This window comes from Drosophila navojoa, chromosome 5, assembly GCF_054131105.1.
Source record: "Drosophila navojoa isolate 15081-1374.11 chromosome 5, UAZ_NAV_1.0, whole genome shotgun sequence".
NCBI lineage: Eukaryota > Metazoa > Arthropoda > Insecta > Diptera > Drosophilidae > Drosophila > Drosophila navojoa.
The window spans coordinates 16,358,804-16,376,587 of NC_142893.1; the positions used below are offsets into that span (position 1 = coordinate 16,358,804).

Below are 17,784 nucleotides of genomic sequence, written 5' to 3' on the forward strand. Positions count from 1 at the left end.
TTAAACAGAGTTGCCATCTGCCACACTTAACGGTGACGTTTCGACGCGAATGCCAAATTATCTGCTTCTTAGTGTTTGCAAACAGCTGTTAGGCATTTGGTTTTGTTGCCCAGCACAAGTTGAGTTTTGCAACAGAATAAAATGGTTGTAACCAAGGAACAGGAGGAATTTATTCGCCGCAAGCATGAGCAAACACTTAAGCTCCGTAACGAATACTTGAAGCAGAGCTCCAATCCTTTCCGTCATGCCACCGGAGAGGGCGGCACTGTGGTAAGTGCCAAATAATGGTTATGTCATCACATGTCAGCATTTTGGAATGCTCAATAATAAATATTTACTTAATTGCAGTTCGATTCTGGCCTAGCCCGCTTCCAGGCTATGCGCGTCTCACATATTGAGCATTTTCGTCCCACCGGACATGCGTTCCGCACGGGCCTCTTCGCCGTCGTGCTGCCCATTGCCATTTACGCCTGGATGCTGAAGAGCGAGCGCGATTGCCGTGAACAGAAATATCGCACCGGTCAGGTGGCCTACAAGGATCGCAGGTTCAAGTTCGTTTAAGGCTCTACTCAACTCTCAGGCAATATATGTTGCGGAATCAAATTAATGAAAAATTGTAAAAATATACATTTATCGGTTGGGTATTTGTAATTAGAAGTTATTTTTATTAATAATTTAAGCATGTTTCTATTTTTCCTCCATTTGCTTGTCACGCGCTATGACAAAGTCCTCAAACTTGACCATGTATGTCGTGCCTTTATGCCAGTGTGCCGTTACTTTGCAGGGCTGAAAGATTTGTAAACATGTTTAATATGTATCCAAATTGAGCTTAAATGGCAACTTACAAATCCGCAATGTGTTAGCACCGCTTCGACAATGCCGGCCGTAAAGTTGGCGCAATTCAGTGAGCTTTTGTCTTTGGGCACACTGATGAACGTGTTTACCAGTGGTTCCTTTTCAATGATGTAGTAGGTTCGCTCATCGTCATTAGCATGCTCCAACTTCTCGGCCTCCTTGCCGAACAAGTTCTTCCACACCGTTGTCTTCACAAAGAGCAGCATTTGCGTTAGCTTCGTCTCACGTTTGGAGCTGCGTTCGCGCACAAAGTACAAATCAATGATGCGTGTGCCCACATCTTGACCCAATTCGTGTAATCTAAAAGATGTTGGATTATTTTCAATTCCCAGAATCACAAAGCAAACATCAAATTACCTTGTTTGCAATTCGGGAACTGTGAAAACTCGACTCTGGGAGTATTGAACAATTTCGCTGAAGAGCAAAGCCACAATGCTGTGTGAGACTTCGGACTTGCCCTTCGATAGTGGTCGATCCAGTATATTGCTGCGCGGACGCATTGTCGATATTTTAAGCGCTTCAAGCTTTTCCATTTTATTTAATAGAACAACGTAAACAACACCTCGAAATAACAAACGTCAACGAAACATCTGTTGGCTAGGCTGCCAGACTAATGTTTTTTTTTTTCAATACCATAAAGTAACGTTGCCGGACTATTTTCTTTTTTGAACATAAAAACGTATAAGTGGGAATGCCAAATTTGATTTTCTAATGGCTTGTGGCATTTGAATCTACCGTTATTGCATGCAGCTACACTTTCTCGGATTCTTTACATCCAACATCTCCACCTTGGTCCAATAATCAATTGACTGCTGCTGCAACGCGGCTAAATAAGATTCGAACTGTATAAAACTGATGTCGCGCGTATGCGGACAGCAAATGTGATGATAATAAGGACACGCATCATCCACGATCCAACGGCGCGACTGTTGTAAATTCTTTGAGATGCAATCGTAATCTAAAATAAATCCCTCCTGTTTTTCTTCGTACATTTTGGAAGTAATCTGCGAAATGGACTGATTGATGAGCGCATCGACGGTGGGTAAACTGAGCAGCTCTTTGAGAAGACTGTGCGTCTCCACCCGCCGCACGCACAGCAAATACCAAAGAGGCATGGAACTGAAGCGAATACAATCAATCAGACTCTGCACATTCGCTTTTCTCCTCCCCCAGTCGTGTCCCAGCCAGCGTACGGCAATGAAAAGTATCTGCAGAGTTAATAAAATGTTACAATACAAATGCAAAAATGATAAATAGGAAAATTAGCCGACCTCAATTTCACTATTTACGCAGATCTCATCTGAGGAGAGAAGGTAGACAAGATGCTTTAGCGGCAAATCTAAGAAATCGCTGGTTGCCACAAAAGTGAGGAGAAACTTTTGAATGCGCGTCAACATCAGATTACGCACAACATCTAAGGCCACATTGTTCTTTGATTCGACGTACATGACACACGCGGAGGCCTCATTAAAGCAGTTCTTATCGTCGAAATACTTCCAGCAATGCAACAGCAACTCCTTCACTCTCAAATAAGTGGCTGCCACAAATACGGTGACAATGTCTTTGCGCTCCAGGATCGGCTCATCGCTGAGCATCCATTTGTAGACGAGCATAAATGCCTTTTGTGACACCTTCGTCTCTGGGAGCGTCACAACGAACGGAATGGGATTGAGTTCCATGAAGTACTTGGAGTAGGCCTGCAGCACAAGCAAATGGCAATTGAAATACATTTTATTGATTTCAATTTTGACGGTTGTCTTCAAATGATTCTCCACCATATAGCGCAATACGGTTTTCAAGCACACTTTTGATGGCTGCTCGATGGTCAGCCAGTCGCGCACATCTTCGAAATTGTGCCCAAACTCAAATAAGGAACGACTTTTTCCTATATCTGCCGCTTGACGTTTGAAAACACGTTCGATCTCCAAGTCTTCAGCCTTTGAAACCAACCTTGTTACCGAGCCTAATTCGTCTTCGGATGAGCTTCCCGGACTGTACCTGGGGCTTATTATATTCATATTTTATTCATTTTTATTTTATTTATTAATGAACGTGCAAGAAAAGAAAAGCGTCTGTTGCATATTTTTGTTCCTATTGCGTCGTTGTATGGTTAGTGATGACACTTACTTGACAAAGTGCACGCTGCACGTGAGCTCGCCACTGGCTGGCTTTGTGTTTGCCTGGCCTAATTCCTTATGTTTTTTCATTAATTCATCCATTGCGCCAAATAAGTTTATCGCGCTTTGTAAAATAGGACTTAGACAGCGAAAGGAATAAGACTATATAAAAAATCCTCAAAACAGATTATTGTTAAATTTATTTTCATATTTGTGTGTTGTAGCACTAAACTTCAGTGCGTCTACTAGTCTGAAGTTTAAAATACATAAACATTTGAATTCAATTGCTTAAAATTTTACTAATAAAAATAATTGAAACGAAGAACAAGTTATATATAGAAGAAAACAAAAAGAAAGCTGCATCGGCCGGGAATCGAACCCGGGCCGCCCGCGTGGCAGGCGAGCATTCTACCACTGAACCACCGATGCTTGTGCCAGCGGAGTAAACAAGCTACTATTTAAGAAAAAGTCTTGGATTTACGCAGTTATCTCACTTCCACATTCATGCTAGCCTAGAAAATATAAATGTCGTTACCAGACTGTCGCAAAAAGGAAATTGTTAACTTTTGTTTATTAAATTGTTTTATTTGTTTTTTGTATTTTTCTTTTTCACATTTCAAATACATTTATATGAATAAATATATCATTTATTTTGTTTACTTTTTAATGCCATCTTTTATATGCGGCTACTTATTCATAATTTTATGTGGTTTTCATTTTATGTACTGTAAATAACCAAAATATTGATTGAAAAATTTAGTTTCTTCTTTTTGTTTATTTTGGTGTTCAACAAATTGCTGCAATTAACTATTAATCTCTAGAATATTTACTTTTTGTTGTGATAATTTGTTAATAAATAATGTAGCGAAATGTTTACTATTGTTGCTGACTTCTAGTTTTGTCCGTATTTTTTGTGTCTTCGTTCTTTTTCTATTCTTTGTTGCGCATTGAAAGTTAATTTGTTTTTGTTTTTTGTTTATTTATGCACAGTTAAAATTTGAAATACATTTAATATATATACTTTATATTTGTTTTTTGTATGTTTTGTATCTTGGCATGCTTGTGGATCATTTTACATGTTAAAAATTATTGTAGCTTTAACTAAATAATAAAAGTAATTTAAAATTAAACATGTATATTTAACATTTTGTACTTTTTGTTGAGTGTTTGTTCTTTGTTCAAAGTTTTTTTTTTCAATTTTTGTTTTTTCTTTGTGGTAGGTTTACTTGATCTAAACAACTTTTGTTCATTTTGTTTTTTTTTTTCACTTTTTTTAGTACATTATACAGCATTTGCATTTTTACTAACAATTGCCCGCTTAAAGGTTTTTGTTTTGTTTTTAATATACTTTGTTGATTTTTTTTAATGTGTGTTTGCACAACCTTTGCTTATTTTTGAATAAATATGCATTTATAGTAAGAAATAAATTAATGCTTTTTATTATTATTAATTTCATTTTTAATACACAAAAATTACTTAGGTTCTTTGCACATAAGTAATTCATTTTTCTTTTCTTTTTTTATGCATTCTTCAATACGTTTTATACACATTTATATATATATATATAACTGCATATATGAGTTTTTGTTTTTAAGTATTTTGTCGAAATGAGTTCTTTACTCATTTGTATGGGTTAAATTACAAATTGTTTTTATTTAAAGGTTTATTTAAGCGATTCAGCCGCGCAATTGCAGCAATTTTGTGTTTTCATAACAACATATTTCTTTTTTGTTTTTGGTTTTTTTTTTATTTCATTAACTTAACATTTGAAACAAGGATTGTGTGATTTTTTTGCAAAAGAAATATTTTGAATCTTCATGAGCCCTAAGAAGAGTCAAAAACATTCTTTTTCTAATGGAAATAAATACGAATAAGAGTTTTTATTTTTTTTTTTTGCAAAACAAATTTGTTTGAAATAATTGAATTCTTGTTGAACAATTGAAAACACAAATTGCTGCAAATTGACGTTGTTCGCTTTGAAGGATTTAAAAACAATTTGTAGTTTTTCATTAAGTGTTGTTTTTTGTTTTAGTTTTACGCTTTTCTTTTTCTTTTTGTTTTTATTGTATGTTGTTTTTATATATATTTTTTTAGTTTCTCTTTCCCGCAACATTTGCATTCAATTTTGCCTTTTCATTTTCATTTTGCATTATTTTGCATTACGGCGAAATTTCTTAGAGAGGGGAAAACGCTCTGTTAAAACTATAAACGAATTGGAATTCCGCACAAATTTGCTTATATTGGCATCTAGATATATCCGTCACGCCTGACATTGGCTTTAATACTGTTCTCCAATTTCAAATTGTAAACAAAATGTAAGTAGCAAAAAACTTAAACAACTAAAAATAACTACAATTGTTATATGATACGAATATGAATACGTATATATGTATATATATAAATATACAAGCAAAAATACATATAGATATATATAAAACAAATAGCCCGGTTTTTACAAAAGTATAATTAAGAGTTCTAAACATAAGTTACAATTATTTCAATGCTGAATCTGATAAGTGTGGATGTTCAATGGACTTATAGACGGTAAGTGCAAGTGGTTTACCTGCTCTACTATATACAATAATCTATGGCAAATCATATGGTGTCATTTGAACGATGATAACTCAAAACAAAAGTTGGCAAATGAAAACAATGATAGAATAGCACAGAACGGAACATAACAGCAACTGAACTCTCGTTGTCATTTCGTCAGTTTTCAAAATAAAAGCCTACCATAATCATTTTGAGCTGCCTTATTGCTAAGCGGCTGCATCAGATACAGCGGCTGCGGCGGCTGCTGTTGGGGCGCGCCCAGACTATGGGAGAGTTCCCAGTTATAAAAGTGCCTTTGAGGCTGCGGTTGCTGCAACTGCGACTGCCGCTGCTTGAGTCGCAATAGCTGGCTCTTATATGTATTCTCGTCAGAGTGAGGTTGCTGTTGGTTTCTGGGCCTGGTGCTGGGGTCGTCATCGTACTGTCCTTGCAATCTAGCCTCCAAATGTCAGACATGTGGTTTATGGCGAGCTCCGCAGAGGCCGCACTGTATGCCCATCCAATGGCATGCGCGCAACGGCGGATAGCACCATAGGCAGGGAACGAATAGGGACAACAGCGCCAGGCCCAACCAGCGCTTGGTGCACCCCGCTTCGCTAACGCTACAATCACAAGGATGCTGTGCGGTCTCACCCTCTGCATCGCTCATACAGTGATAGATCATACAGCGTGCACAGCCCATGCCCGAGATGCACTCGTACCCGCTGCGAAACGGATCTGGTGCATATTCGCATGCGCCACGCCTATTGAAATCCTCGCTGTACAGCTCGTGACAGTAGCGGCAACGCAGGCGCGTCTCCTTCTTGAGTATATCCGATACATTGGGTTTGTGCAGCGGCTTATTGGCTCCTCCCGCGGCCGATGTCTGTGCAGCGGCCATTGCCTGTGCCGCCTCCAAAGCATTGCGCTTCTTCAATGCACTGATTGACTCGCGTCGTGCATTCAGCACCTGGGCGCCAACTGGCTGATCCACAACCGGATAGTTGTAGTCATGGTGGACAGCCGTCAGCGTTACATACGAGTAATTCTCGCTGGGCGCTATCTGACCTGCAGGTGGAGGCGGCGGCGGCGGCCCATCTGTGGAGCCGCCAATGTTCCCAATATTGCCGCTGCCAGAGCCCGGAGCCGTTGATGTTTTATCCGTCGATATGTAGTGTATGGTAGCCGCTGGTAGTTTCTCGGAATCGGAATTGTTGCTGTAGCTATCCTTATGGCGCTCGCTGACGCTTTCTGTGGGACAATAGAGATAGATTAGTTTCATATAAGCAAATGAAAGAACTTTTTAATTTAATTACTGTGACTTTTTTCGCTGCCTTCGGGGCTTGAATGTATCTTTTGTAAACTTTCGCTTTCCACAGGTAAGTCCAGGGTCTGTAAATTGTGTAATTTTAGCAAAGACTTCCCATTTGGTTCTCTGAACATTTTCCAACTCACCATGAATACATCATCTTCACCAACCGAATCATATTTGGTCAATGGTGGGCATATTATAGTGGGATTAGATTTCGCCAGTCCTATATATATATATATATATATGTGAAGAAATTGATTAGTTATATCAAATGAACGTTAGCCCAGCAAACACTAATTTCAGTACAAGATATAAAGCAAATCAAATATGAAGCATTAAGAGAGCATTGTCAATTTTTAGCTGAAGAAAAGCATATTAAAGTACACAGAGTTGAGAGAGTGTGTTTAAGCAATTGTAGTTTACAGAAATTTCATTTACTAAATGTTTTTCATTGGTGTAAACTAGTTAAAAGAAAAAAAAAAAAAATAGAAATGAAATAAAATACTACGGATTTGCTATAAAACTGGTTTGCGCTGCAATTTTTGAGAAACTTTGAGGAGAAATACATACTTTAAGTTTGATATATAAACTATTATAAATCAGTTTTCATAATATACGAAAAGTGTTCAAAATATATCGTAAATTTTTTGCTAAAAGTCTATTTTGTTCTTGCTTTGCATATTTAAGGAAATTCTAAAAATTCTAAACAGAAATATATGTAGTATATCTAAAATAAGTGATTTTTAGGCTTTGCCGGAAGTTTATGAAAATTTTACATCAAGTATTTATCAAAATAGTTTTTTTTTTTTTTTTTTTTTTGTGTTACTTATAAAAATGCAGCGCACACACTTGTTTAAAAAAGAAACCTCCTTGAACACTTACCAATTTTGTTTTAAAATTATATATTTTTTGTTAATTTTGTTTAATAATTGTTTTAATTTTGAAACAAATTTCACAATTCCAATAAAATGTTGTATTTTTTTTTTTGTAATTTTGTAGCAAGTTTTTTTTTTTTTTTTTTTTTTTAAAGAAGAGCATAAAACATTTATTTTGTATTAGTTAATGAAGGCGAAAAATTCTAAATGCAACGTCTAAAGGAGAGGTGTAATTTAGCCAAGGTTTGTGTGAGTGTGCGCATGTGTGTGTATGTGTATGTGTGATAAAGAGATATAAATTATAAACGTTATATATGCATAGGTAAAAGAAGCGAGAGATATATTGATTGTGTTTTTTATTTTTTTTTTCGTTTTGATCAATTAAGCAACATGCAGCTAAATGGGATTGGGAAAGGATCCATAGATAGTGGGTAGAGTGATCATACCATCAATTAGTTCATTATAGGCGCGCAGCACGCCCTTATCAAAGGCACGCGCATCGGCTGCTGTTTGAAATGTTAGTCCGTTGCGCTGTTTGCCGGCGCGCCAATGATGAAATGTGGGCATTACTTTGTAATACTTCAGATCACGATTGATGACACAGCTTAAAATAACCTGTAGAAAAATATAAACCAAACAAGTAGAAAAACAATCGTTCATTCAGAAATAACCTTATAGATAGAGATATATGTTTCTACTCACACTTTGATCGGAGATTCTTTGCCCATAGATGATGTAGTCATGACCCGATGCTAATGGGGATAATCTGGCACGTTTACGTATCGAAACGTTTGCCAGACCACCCCCAGCCAGCGGTAGCCAGCCCTCGGTGCTCTCGTCCCTGGTCATTACCTGTGCGCGTACTGTAACTAAAAAGTCGCTGCAAGATGTTATAGAAAAGAACAATATTAATATATATTACAATTTATAATATTTCTTACATAGGTAATTGTAAAACATAATACTTAAAAAATCAACTTCAACTTTTATGATAATAATATAACTAGTTCGATAATAATCGATAGAACACCTGCTGAACGAGCGCCTTAAGCTTAGTTTGTGATAAGCAACTGTGGACATTATTTCTGCTGCTGCTGCTGATGCTTGTGTTACTGTTGCTACAATTGCTGTCAACTGACTGCATTAGCCTGTGGCATTAACTCTCCGCTATGTATATTATGCCGGCTGATAACCTAAAAGTGTCGCTAATTTGGCTAATTCAATTTTCGGCCAACGAAGCCATAGCAGCACAGCCCTGTGGACTCCATATGCAACACCTGTGTCACACTTGCTCATGACAAAGCCAGTATACGCTAAAAGCTGCTCAAGAGAGACGGACTCATAAAACACCCTAAATTCGGCAACGAGCTGTAGTTAATTTATAAATTGAAATTGTTAAACAGTTTATATGTCACGTAGTTGATAGCGATAAAGGGTCCATCTGTCGATTAAATAGTATTAATCTACATATTTAAAATAATCTATAATACATAAAAAAAACAAGTAAGAAAGCTCTAGTCGAGACTGCTCGACTACGAGATCCCCTGAACCCCACAAGGAACTGATATTTCAATGATAATTAGCACACACACACGCACACACGCATACAAACAAACACACGTACACACATACACACGCACACACACATACGCGCACATATACAGGCGATTGCGCTTGGGTTGCGCTGCAGTGTTGGCAATATAATGAAAACTTATTTGTTGAATAATTTAATTTCTAGACGTACGATCGTAATGAAACTTTCAGAACGAAATCATGATGTTTAAATGTATGTGTATACCGAAGCTCAAGTCTCTAGTATTTGATATACGACTTTTACAAAGATGAGGGTGAGGGGGTGGATTTAGGGGTGGGGGGTAAATTTTAACAAAAACCGAAATTGTATCAAATTCATCTTAGTATACATTTTAAATTTGGAGACTCTAGCTTGAAAGATGTAGGAGATATAATTTTTAAACTGATCTTCGACAAGGTTTTTTATCGATAAAAAAGTATCGGAATGAGTTATCATTTTTTAGTGATAAACTCGATATGCGCGTGATAATTACGGACATTTTAAAAAAAAGTTGAAGTCTCTAGCTCTTATATCTTCTGAAATCGACGCGTTCATACATACGGACGGACGGACGGACGGACGGACGGACGGACGGACGGACAGACAGACGGACAGGGCTAAATCAACTCAGCTCTTCGCCCTGATCAAGAATATATATACTTTGTGGGGTCTGCCACGCCTCCTTCTGCCTGTTACATACTTTTAACAAAACCATTATACCCTGATTTCCCATTTTCAATGGGTTCAGGGTATAAAAACAAATTAATTCACATACTCATACGCTCGCATCGATTTTGTTCTTGATCCTTTATATATGCATAAAATTAGCTATTCTACTTGCCAGTATAACCTGTTAGCATATGCATTCATTAAGGCTATTTCTACAGGCACACACACACATATATGTATATGTGTATAAGCTTTTATTCATTGATGTACAATATCCGCATAAGTTTGCATGTGTGTCTGTGTGAGTGTGTATATTAAGGGTAGCAAAAATATATGAATCAAGAACCAGTGAAACTTCCATTTCGAGCTTCATTCTTAAAAAAAAAAAATAAAACAAAACGGAGCCACACACACAGAAAACAGGTTCGACACACAAGCGAACAAAGCAGCTCACGACCTGCGCAGAAGTATGAAATGGAGTTTTAATCGCAAAGTTACTCAATGAAAAAGCTTTTAGGGAGGAGTTGTAACCAGTCGCCGCTGACTCCATTCGCTTGCTTGCCTGCCTGCCTGTCTGTATTTGTATTTGGCTGTATACATACATTTGTCCTAGATTTGGCAAGCATTTTACAGAATGAAAATGCACAGAGGGTCTACCAAAGTAGACGAAAAACGACGTCATAGCTATGTCAAGGACTAGCTAGTGGCAGCCACAGCAGCTTGCAATGCGACAAAGCGCATTTGTATATATCTATCCCCATTTATGTACATATGTGTATACATATGTATGTATGTGCATGCTCGCACTCAAGGTAGGACGCACACGTCAGCATGTCTGCCCAAGGATATTAATGTGGCTGCTTTACATGAATGAAATGCGGTTTGCCTGCAATTTCTACTATCAGGGCTGCGACAGATGCATTAATGCAATTGGAATTTCGAAAAAAGCTTTCTGTAGCCCTGGTGGCAACTTTAAAAAAACGCAGGCTTAGCGTTGCCACTATGATAGATACATAAGTATGTGTGGCAAAACATATAAACATACATATAACACACATATATACACAGTCAAATGATGAAAGTGCTAAACACATACACATATGTACATACATTCACACAACTCCACTGCAGACGGACAACAAAGCCTGCCTCAAGCAAAAATTAAAAGTCCCAAATCAGAAGCGAAATCCTCAATTGACAAACTCCAAACAGAGCGCATGCGTATGACAGAGAAAATGAGAGTGAGAGTGAGAGAGACAAAGAGAAGCGGACACCCAGCGTCTGTATGTGTGCAAAGTAATAGGAGCTAGTCACTGCTGTCAAGTGTTCCAAACATTTGTCTATGATCTGCATACGTACGTGTGTATACATATGTATGTATGTATGTGTATTATATGTTAGTCCACAAATATACTTGTTAAATAAAATTATGTTATATGCGCTAGCTTCTAACATACATAATGCACATACATACATATATTAATTTTTGTACACAGTACTGTAAAATGTAAAATTACTGTTGTCAATACAACTTTTATCGTATTTGTTGATGTAGAGGATAAAAAATACCGAAACGAGTTGCAGAAAGACCTACACAAATTTACGTGCATGCATGAATTTATAAATATACAAGTATATTTGTAGTTTAATGAATGGAAATTCAATGCAAAATGCAAATCAAAGCCGTTTGTAAATACAATACATTCATTCCAAGCAGAAAATGTCGAACCAAAGGCATGAATGAAACTACAAGAACCTTGATTCTGTTATTGTGTGTATTTTATTATTATTGTTTCTGTTTTTGTTGCGCAGACGTTGGTGATACTCAAATTGCAAATGGCAAACAACCTGGCTAAAGTGATTTGGCTCTAGCAATAGATTTAGACATTTGTCTCCGCCTTTGCCTCTGCCACTGCCTGTTGTAAATTGTTCAATATGCGGCACATAGAGAAGCAAGCAAACGCGCAGGGCATCAGCGAGTGACATCATTTTCAATGGGGGCGCTACACTTTAAACAGCAAGAAAAACAATTAGAAAACAAAAAAAAAAACATAGTTGCTAGCATTCCATTTCATTCATTAAAACTGGCGACAGACAGACTATGTGGAGACGTTGACACGGCGGTTCACCATACACAATACATATGGAGCCATGTGTGTATGTTGTATGTATGTATGTTTGGCTGTATGCACATACATAAATATTGCATGTTTAAATATATGTACATATATATATGCGTGTGTGTTTGTTTGATATACGGATGTCTTGGATTGACCAGACAAATGAGTCACATTTCATTCATGCCTAACTTGCCTTGAATAATGCCGTATTTCATTCAGAAATTTTTGTTTGTATTTTCGTTCAATTAAATTGTATTTTTGCGCTTGGTAAATTGGCAACAATTGTTTAAATTAAATTGGGAGCGGGAGCAATCAAGGCACGTATGTTACGCTTACCATTGATCTGGCAACGCCGTCAACTTAAATGTTTATTTAAATAATATTTTTACGACAGAGTTTCGACTTACCTTTCATGTCCTTCTGTCATGATTTGTTATCAGAAAGATTCTAATATAGCAGCGAATAGTGTCGGTGTTGTTCTTGTTGGTGGCAAAATACACCATGATTAAAGCATAAAGACATTCAGAGCCTGCTGCTGCACAAACTTCCGAAAAACAAGTGCCAACAACAACAAAAAGTGTAACTGTAATTATTACAGTTACGCTGACTTTAGACGAGAAGTTAACTGGAGTACTTCAATTGTTGTTGATGGTCGTTTCAGCTGACTTGTTGTAGTAGTAGTTGATGTTGTTGTTGGTGATGCGCTTCGTTGCTTTGTTGTTTTTCTTTACGTTTCGTTTGCTTTTTTTTTTTTCTTTTTTTGGCACAATATGAAAGACGACTCGAACTGCTTTGCAACTGTTTGAAAACTCGTTGAGTGTTAGACACAATTTAAACTACGAAGAGAGAGCAGGCCCCGTTATGTGTAACTAAATGCGAAAATTATGTTATAATTTTTGATAAATGCGATTTCTTTTTTGCAATAGCAGCAAAGCAGCAGACGGCGACGAACGGGCGACTTTTAGTTTTTCAATACACTCGCAAAATCACACACATTCGCACACACTATGTGGGCGTGTAGACAAACACTGTGGAAAAACTTCATGGAGCAAATATATGTCCGAATTTTTCCAAGCAACAAAGATGTAACAGGCATCATCTCAAAAAGAGCAAGAGAGCGCGCACGCAAGGCTGAGCCTGTATCGAAATCGAGAGCGCACCAGCCCCAGCTAAAACAACAACAAAACTCCTGTATACAAAATTATTGCGCCTATTGGCTAGTTGTTACTTTCCAGTAAACATGACAAGTGGCGTGGACAACATTCCTTTCGATTTTAGACCCTAGATTTTATAGTTAGCGAAAGCATGAAAACTTATGACAAAAAATCACTTTCTGTTGAAAACGAAAATTTCATTCATATATTTTATCAAGGCTACAGGCGCGTTGGTAGCTCTCTCTCTCTCTCTCTCTTTCTGGCACTGCGTTTTGGAGCACTCGCTCTCTTAGACTCTCACTTGCTGCTTGCTATGAGAGTGTCGCTTGCGCATATACAAAAAAAGGTAACACACACACTCAGCCACGCAGAAAGTGAGGTAGAACATTTTTTGGGCGATTTCTCCATGTATACACATAGTATATATAAATACATACATAGATGTATATATATATATAACATATATTCTTTTTATCGCCTATCCTGCAGCTTTTCACACACATACATATGTATAATATTCACATTCAAGTATATCACTTGGAATAACACAACAAATACATATTTTGTAGCATTTTGGTATTGGTAACAGTTTGTTATGGCATTTCGGTTGCTTTTGTTTCATTCTATTTCATTACTTCGTTTCCTTTTCCTTTCGTTTTTGCACTACGAATTTAGGTTAGTATATGTTGAATTTTTGACTTAGCGCACAGACATAACGACCGTGAAGGAGGTGGCAGGTGCGGGCGCGGATGCGTGCGGAGCAAAGATGGGGAGACATGGTGTATCGGAATTTTTCTCTATTGGATAACAGCTTTTCGCATTTTATGCCATTTATCACGTTTTTGCAAGTGCACACACATTTCACCAATTACTTTGTGGCAATTTATTTGATTCTTTGTACTTTTTTTACAACCTGTCTCTTTGAAGACAAAAGCAATTTTGATCTCAGGTGGCAACTGCGTATGGTATTGAAATTTTGTGTTTGCGTTTAGGTTTGTTATTTGTTATGACTTATTATTATTGTAATGAGTTTAATTAAATTATATGTTTGATTTTTGTCTTCATTTTTATTACTTTTGTGCAGATTATACACCTACTACTTCTTCGTTTGGAAAAAAAGAATGAATTTCCAAACAGATATGTTACTTAACATAACTTGGACAATAACATTACATTTTCCAAGCTGTTAATAACAGCAAAGAATATGTATTTAAAAACCTATCGACGTAATTTGTGAAACCAAAAAGTTCAGATGCTCAAAGACAATGCTATATATTATAGTTTTTGGCAAATAAATAATTGTTTATGACAAGGAATAACAACATTTAAGCTTTTAAATTGCATCGATGTTGGGTATATCGATATTTATAATTCTAATGATCCCATTGCATCTGCGTTATATTATTGAAATAGTTAATTTATTCAGTAATTAAAAAGCGCGGGTTTTAGTCTTGTTTGGCGCTCACAATATAATTTATAATTTACTTGTAGGATTTCAGTGTTTTCTCAATTGTTTGAAAGATGATTTTTGGTTTCGATTAAGTAACTGTTATTGTTTTCGATGTTATTTTGTAACAATGTACACAAATTTATCGATACAATGTTATACTTGTTACAAGTAGCAGGTAAGTAACTATCGCTCATATCTATCATTAACATTTCCTTTTTTATGTGCGTGTGTGTGTTTGATGACTGCGGGAAATCGGCTGCCGTATATAATTTGCAAATAAAACGCTGAAAATGGCTAAAAAGAAAAGTGAAGAGCATTCGGGTGCGGACGCAAACGACAGCGACTACAATGAGGAACCCAATTTCGATGATCCGCCCGGTTTCGTAGACAACATTAGCGATGAAGGTAAGTTTGATTGTTGCCAGCGCAGCACACGCGCTACAAGCCATCGCCGACAATTGCAAAAAGAAATGACAAACATAACCTCAAAGAGTGCAATATTTTCTATGAGAAATGCAATAATGTTCATTAAATGGCAGATTTATTGGGAGATATGCTGGCCCAACGCCCATCCGAAGCCGACGGCGTTGAAAGTGTCGTTGTAGTGGATAATATGCCGAAAGTGGAGCCAAGCCGCCTCGAAAAACTCAAATCGGTTATCAACAAGCTGTTCTCGCAGTGCGGTGAAATCGTTAACGTTGTCTATCCGGTGGATGAGGAGGGCAAGACCAAAGGCTATGCATTCATGGAATTCAAGACCGCCAGTCAGGCCGAGGATGCAGTCAAGAAACTAAACAACCATCGCCTGGACAAGAATTACACTTTTGCCGTAAATTTGTTTACAGACTTCCAGAAGTAAGTTGTCGAATAGGTAATTAAAAACAAAAGGTATAACAAAATTTACTTTATAGGTATGAGAATATACCGGAGAAGTGGGAGCCGCCAACTGTACAACCCTTTAAGGTACAGAGTGATCTGTATAATTTTATAAACGATCCCGATGCCTACGATCAGTACTGCGTAGCGGCTGAGACAGCACCAAATTGCGTGCAGGTTGGCTTCTGGCAGAACACTCTCCCCGAACCCAATGAGCTGGAGACACGTGAACGTTTTACGGACACGTTTGTGAAGTGGTCGCCTCTGGGTACCTATGTGGTGACCTTCCACAAACCCGGAGTCGCCATTTGGGGTGGCAGCAGCTTCCAGAAAATTCAAAAGTTTCCCCATCCTGGCACCCAATTCGTCGAATTCTCGCCATGTGAGAATTATTTGGTTACCTATGGCCCAACACCAACGGGTCAAAAGATCATCATTTGGGATATACGCACTGGGGCTGAGAAGCGTTCATTTGTGGGCGATGGCATGTCTGTGTTGTCAATGTTCCGCTGGTCGCACGATGACAAATTTGTGGCACGCATGGGCGAGAATTCGATTCACATCTACGAGACGCCATCATTTTATTTGCTTGACTTGAAGTCCATCAAGATAGCGGGTATACGCGGCTTCTCGTGGTCGCCCACGGACAATGTCATCGCTTACTGGGTGGAGGAGCAGAATCAAATACCCGCACGTGTCACCCTGATGGAGATCCCCAAGAAGCGGGAGATTCGCAACAAGAATCTTTTCCATGTGGCCGACTGTAAGCTTCATTGGCAAAAGTCTGGCGATTATCTGTGTGTTAAGGTCGATCGCTACTCCAAGCTAAAGAAGGATAAAAAGGAGCTGGACGTCAAGTTTCTGGGCATGTTCTACAATTTTGAAATATTCCACATGCGCGAAAAGGAAATACCCGTGGATTCGGTGGAGATACGTGAGCTGATACTTGCTTTTGCATGGGAGCCAATTGGTAACAAGTTTTCCATTATACACGGCGAGCCCAACTCCTCCAATGTTAGCTTCTACGAGGTGAATAAGGGTGTCAAGCCCAGCCTGGTGAAGCGGCTGGAGAAGAAGTCCTGCACTCATCTGTTCTGGTCGCCACGTGGTCAATTCATCGTCATGGCTAATCTTACCATGGGCACTTTTGAGTTCGTTGATACCACGAATGACTACATTATCAGCGCATCGCCGGATCACTTCCGTGCATCGGAGGTGGAATGGGATCCAACTGGTCGTTATGTCGTCACTGGCGTCTCATCGTGGAAGGTGAAAGAGGATACCGGCTTTAATATGTATACCTTCCAGGGTCGCATCATCAGGCGCACCATTTTGAAGAACTTTGTGCAGTTCCTTTGGCGCCCGCGACCACCGACGCTACTTAGCGAAGAGAAGCAGAAGGAGATCAAGAAAAATTTGAAGAAATATTATCCCATATTCGAACAGAAGGATCGTCTGCGCCTGACCCGTGCCTCCAAGGAGTTGCTCGAGAAGCGCGCCCAGCTGCGCGAGACCTTCATGGAGTACCGCAACAAACGCATCGCAGAGTGGAAGGATCAAAAGAGCCGTCGCATCATGCTCCGAGGGCGTAAGTTGAAACTTAGACCACAATCAATTATATTTGTATTTTAATTGTTTCTATTTTACAGATGTGGATACGGATAATTTGGAAACGGATGAAGTTGATGAGGAAGTTGTTGAATTTTTAGTCAAGGAAGAAGTAACCCTGCTAGAGTAAACGACCCCCAAGTCAATCGCGCCAACATCCCTCTCCGTTTTCACAACTTTTTAAAGCTGGTGTCTTAAGGCTTGAGCAACGCAACGTGACGACGTCCCAAAAGGTCTCCATTTGTCGGGACGCCATTCTTTCAAACCACGTTGCGCTTCTTTAATATTACATAATAAGCGTAAACATATTTTAACTAGCTTGCGTTACATACATATGCACACATATATTCAAATATCCATTAAAATTCGATCCTTAAGCACAAAAGTAACGTCACACATAAATCTATATAAACTAAAGTCAAGCTCACGAACAACTGTAACTTGATATACAAAACACGAAAAACAAAAACGAGGAAATTAAGAAAACATGACCGAAGCCACATTATTAACCATTAGAAGTAAATTTGCAATGTATTTGTATGTGAACAGCAAAAAGAAAAGGAAAACGAAAAGGCATTTGACGTTTTTAATGAGGGAGTGCTGTGGGACAAAGGGCCAATCTATAAGATATGGCTTGTGCTAT

The 17,784-nt window shown here is 38.2% G+C and overlaps 5 protein-coding genes, 1 long non-coding RNA gene and 1 other non-coding gene across 8 annotated transcripts; 3 read left to right on the forward strand and 4 right to left on the reverse strand.

The window, feature by feature from the left end:
* Nucleotide 1: 1 nt before the first annotated feature.
* ND-B15 (NADH dehydrogenase (ubiquinone) B15 subunit) lies at nucleotides 2–651 on the forward strand. The gene is made up of 2 exons (XM_030388412.2): nucleotides 2–270; nucleotides 349–651. The coding sequence occupies exons 1-2, from the start codon at nucleotides 142–144 to the stop codon at nucleotides 559–561; spliced, it is 342 nt and encodes a 113-aa protein (XP_030244272.1). The 5' UTR covers nucleotides 2–141; the 3' UTR covers nucleotides 562–651.
* Nucleotides 645–1,415, reverse strand: Trs31 (trafficking protein particle complex subunit 31). The gene is made up of 3 exons (XM_030388411.2): nucleotides 1,213–1,415; nucleotides 846–1,155; nucleotides 645–786 (listed from the first exon to the last, which is right to left on the reverse strand). Exons 1-3 carry the CDS (start codon nucleotides 1,386–1,388, stop codon nucleotides 688–690), a joined length of 585 nt encoding a protein of 194 aa, XP_030244271.1. The 5' UTR covers nucleotides 1,389–1,415; the 3' UTR covers nucleotides 645–687.
* On the reverse strand, nucleotides 1,374–3,260 carry LOC115564269 (kelch-like protein 6). The gene is made up of 3 exons (XM_030388419.2): nucleotides 2,983–3,260; nucleotides 2,127–2,859; nucleotides 1,374–2,063 (listed from the first exon to the last, which is right to left on the reverse strand). Exons 1-3 carry the CDS (start codon nucleotides 3,072–3,074, stop codon nucleotides 1,593–1,595), a joined length of 1,296 nt encoding a protein of 431 aa, XP_030244279.2. The 5' UTR covers nucleotides 3,075–3,260; the 3' UTR covers nucleotides 1,374–1,592.
* Nucleotides 3,261–3,330: 70 nt separating this feature from the next.
* On the reverse strand, nucleotides 3,331–3,401 carry TRNAG-GCC (transfer RNA glycine (anticodon GCC)). Its single transcript has one exon. It is a non-coding gene; the product is annotated as a tRNA-Gly (tRNA).
* A 97-nt stretch (nucleotides 3,402–3,498) lies between these two features.
* LOC149091103 (uncharacterized) lies at nucleotides 3,499–5,677 on the forward strand. Its single transcript, XR_016196912.1, has 2 exons — nucleotides 3,499–5,361; nucleotides 5,398–5,677. It is a non-coding gene; the product is annotated as an uncharacterized LOC149091103 (long non-coding RNA).
* Nucleotides 5,013–14,398, reverse strand: Spred (Sprouty-related protein with EVH-1 domain). 2 transcript variants are annotated; one of them, XM_089260862.1, is made up of 7 exons: nucleotides 14,282–14,398; nucleotides 12,461–12,889; nucleotides 8,394–8,571; nucleotides 8,138–8,306; nucleotides 6,960–6,973; nucleotides 6,821–6,896; nucleotides 5,013–6,755 (listed from the first exon to the last, which is right to left on the reverse strand). In XM_089260862.1, the coding sequence occupies exons 2-7, from the start codon at nucleotides 12,478–12,480 to the stop codon at nucleotides 5,974–5,976; spliced, it is 1,239 nt and encodes a 412-aa protein (XP_089116988.1). In that variant the 5' UTR covers nucleotides 12,481–12,889; nucleotides 14,282–14,398; the 3' UTR covers nucleotides 5,013–5,973. The 2 variants fall into 2 exon arrangements, with proteins under 2 accessions (XP_089116988.1, XP_089116987.1); XM_089260861.1 differs by having other exon boundaries at nucleotides 6,960–7,039.
* Nucleotides 14,399–14,848: 450 nt separating this feature from the next.
* eIF3b (eukaryotic translation initiation factor 3 subunit b) lies at nucleotides 14,849–17,717 on the forward strand. Its single transcript, XM_030388403.2, has 4 exons — nucleotides 14,849–15,062; nucleotides 15,197–15,512; nucleotides 15,569–17,121; nucleotides 17,183–17,717. Exons 1-4 carry the CDS (start codon nucleotides 14,948–14,950, stop codon nucleotides 17,269–17,271), a joined length of 2,073 nt encoding a protein of 690 aa, XP_030244263.1. The 5' UTR covers nucleotides 14,849–14,947; the 3' UTR covers nucleotides 17,272–17,717.
* The last annotated feature ends 67 nt before the right edge of the window (nucleotides 17,718–17,784 follow it).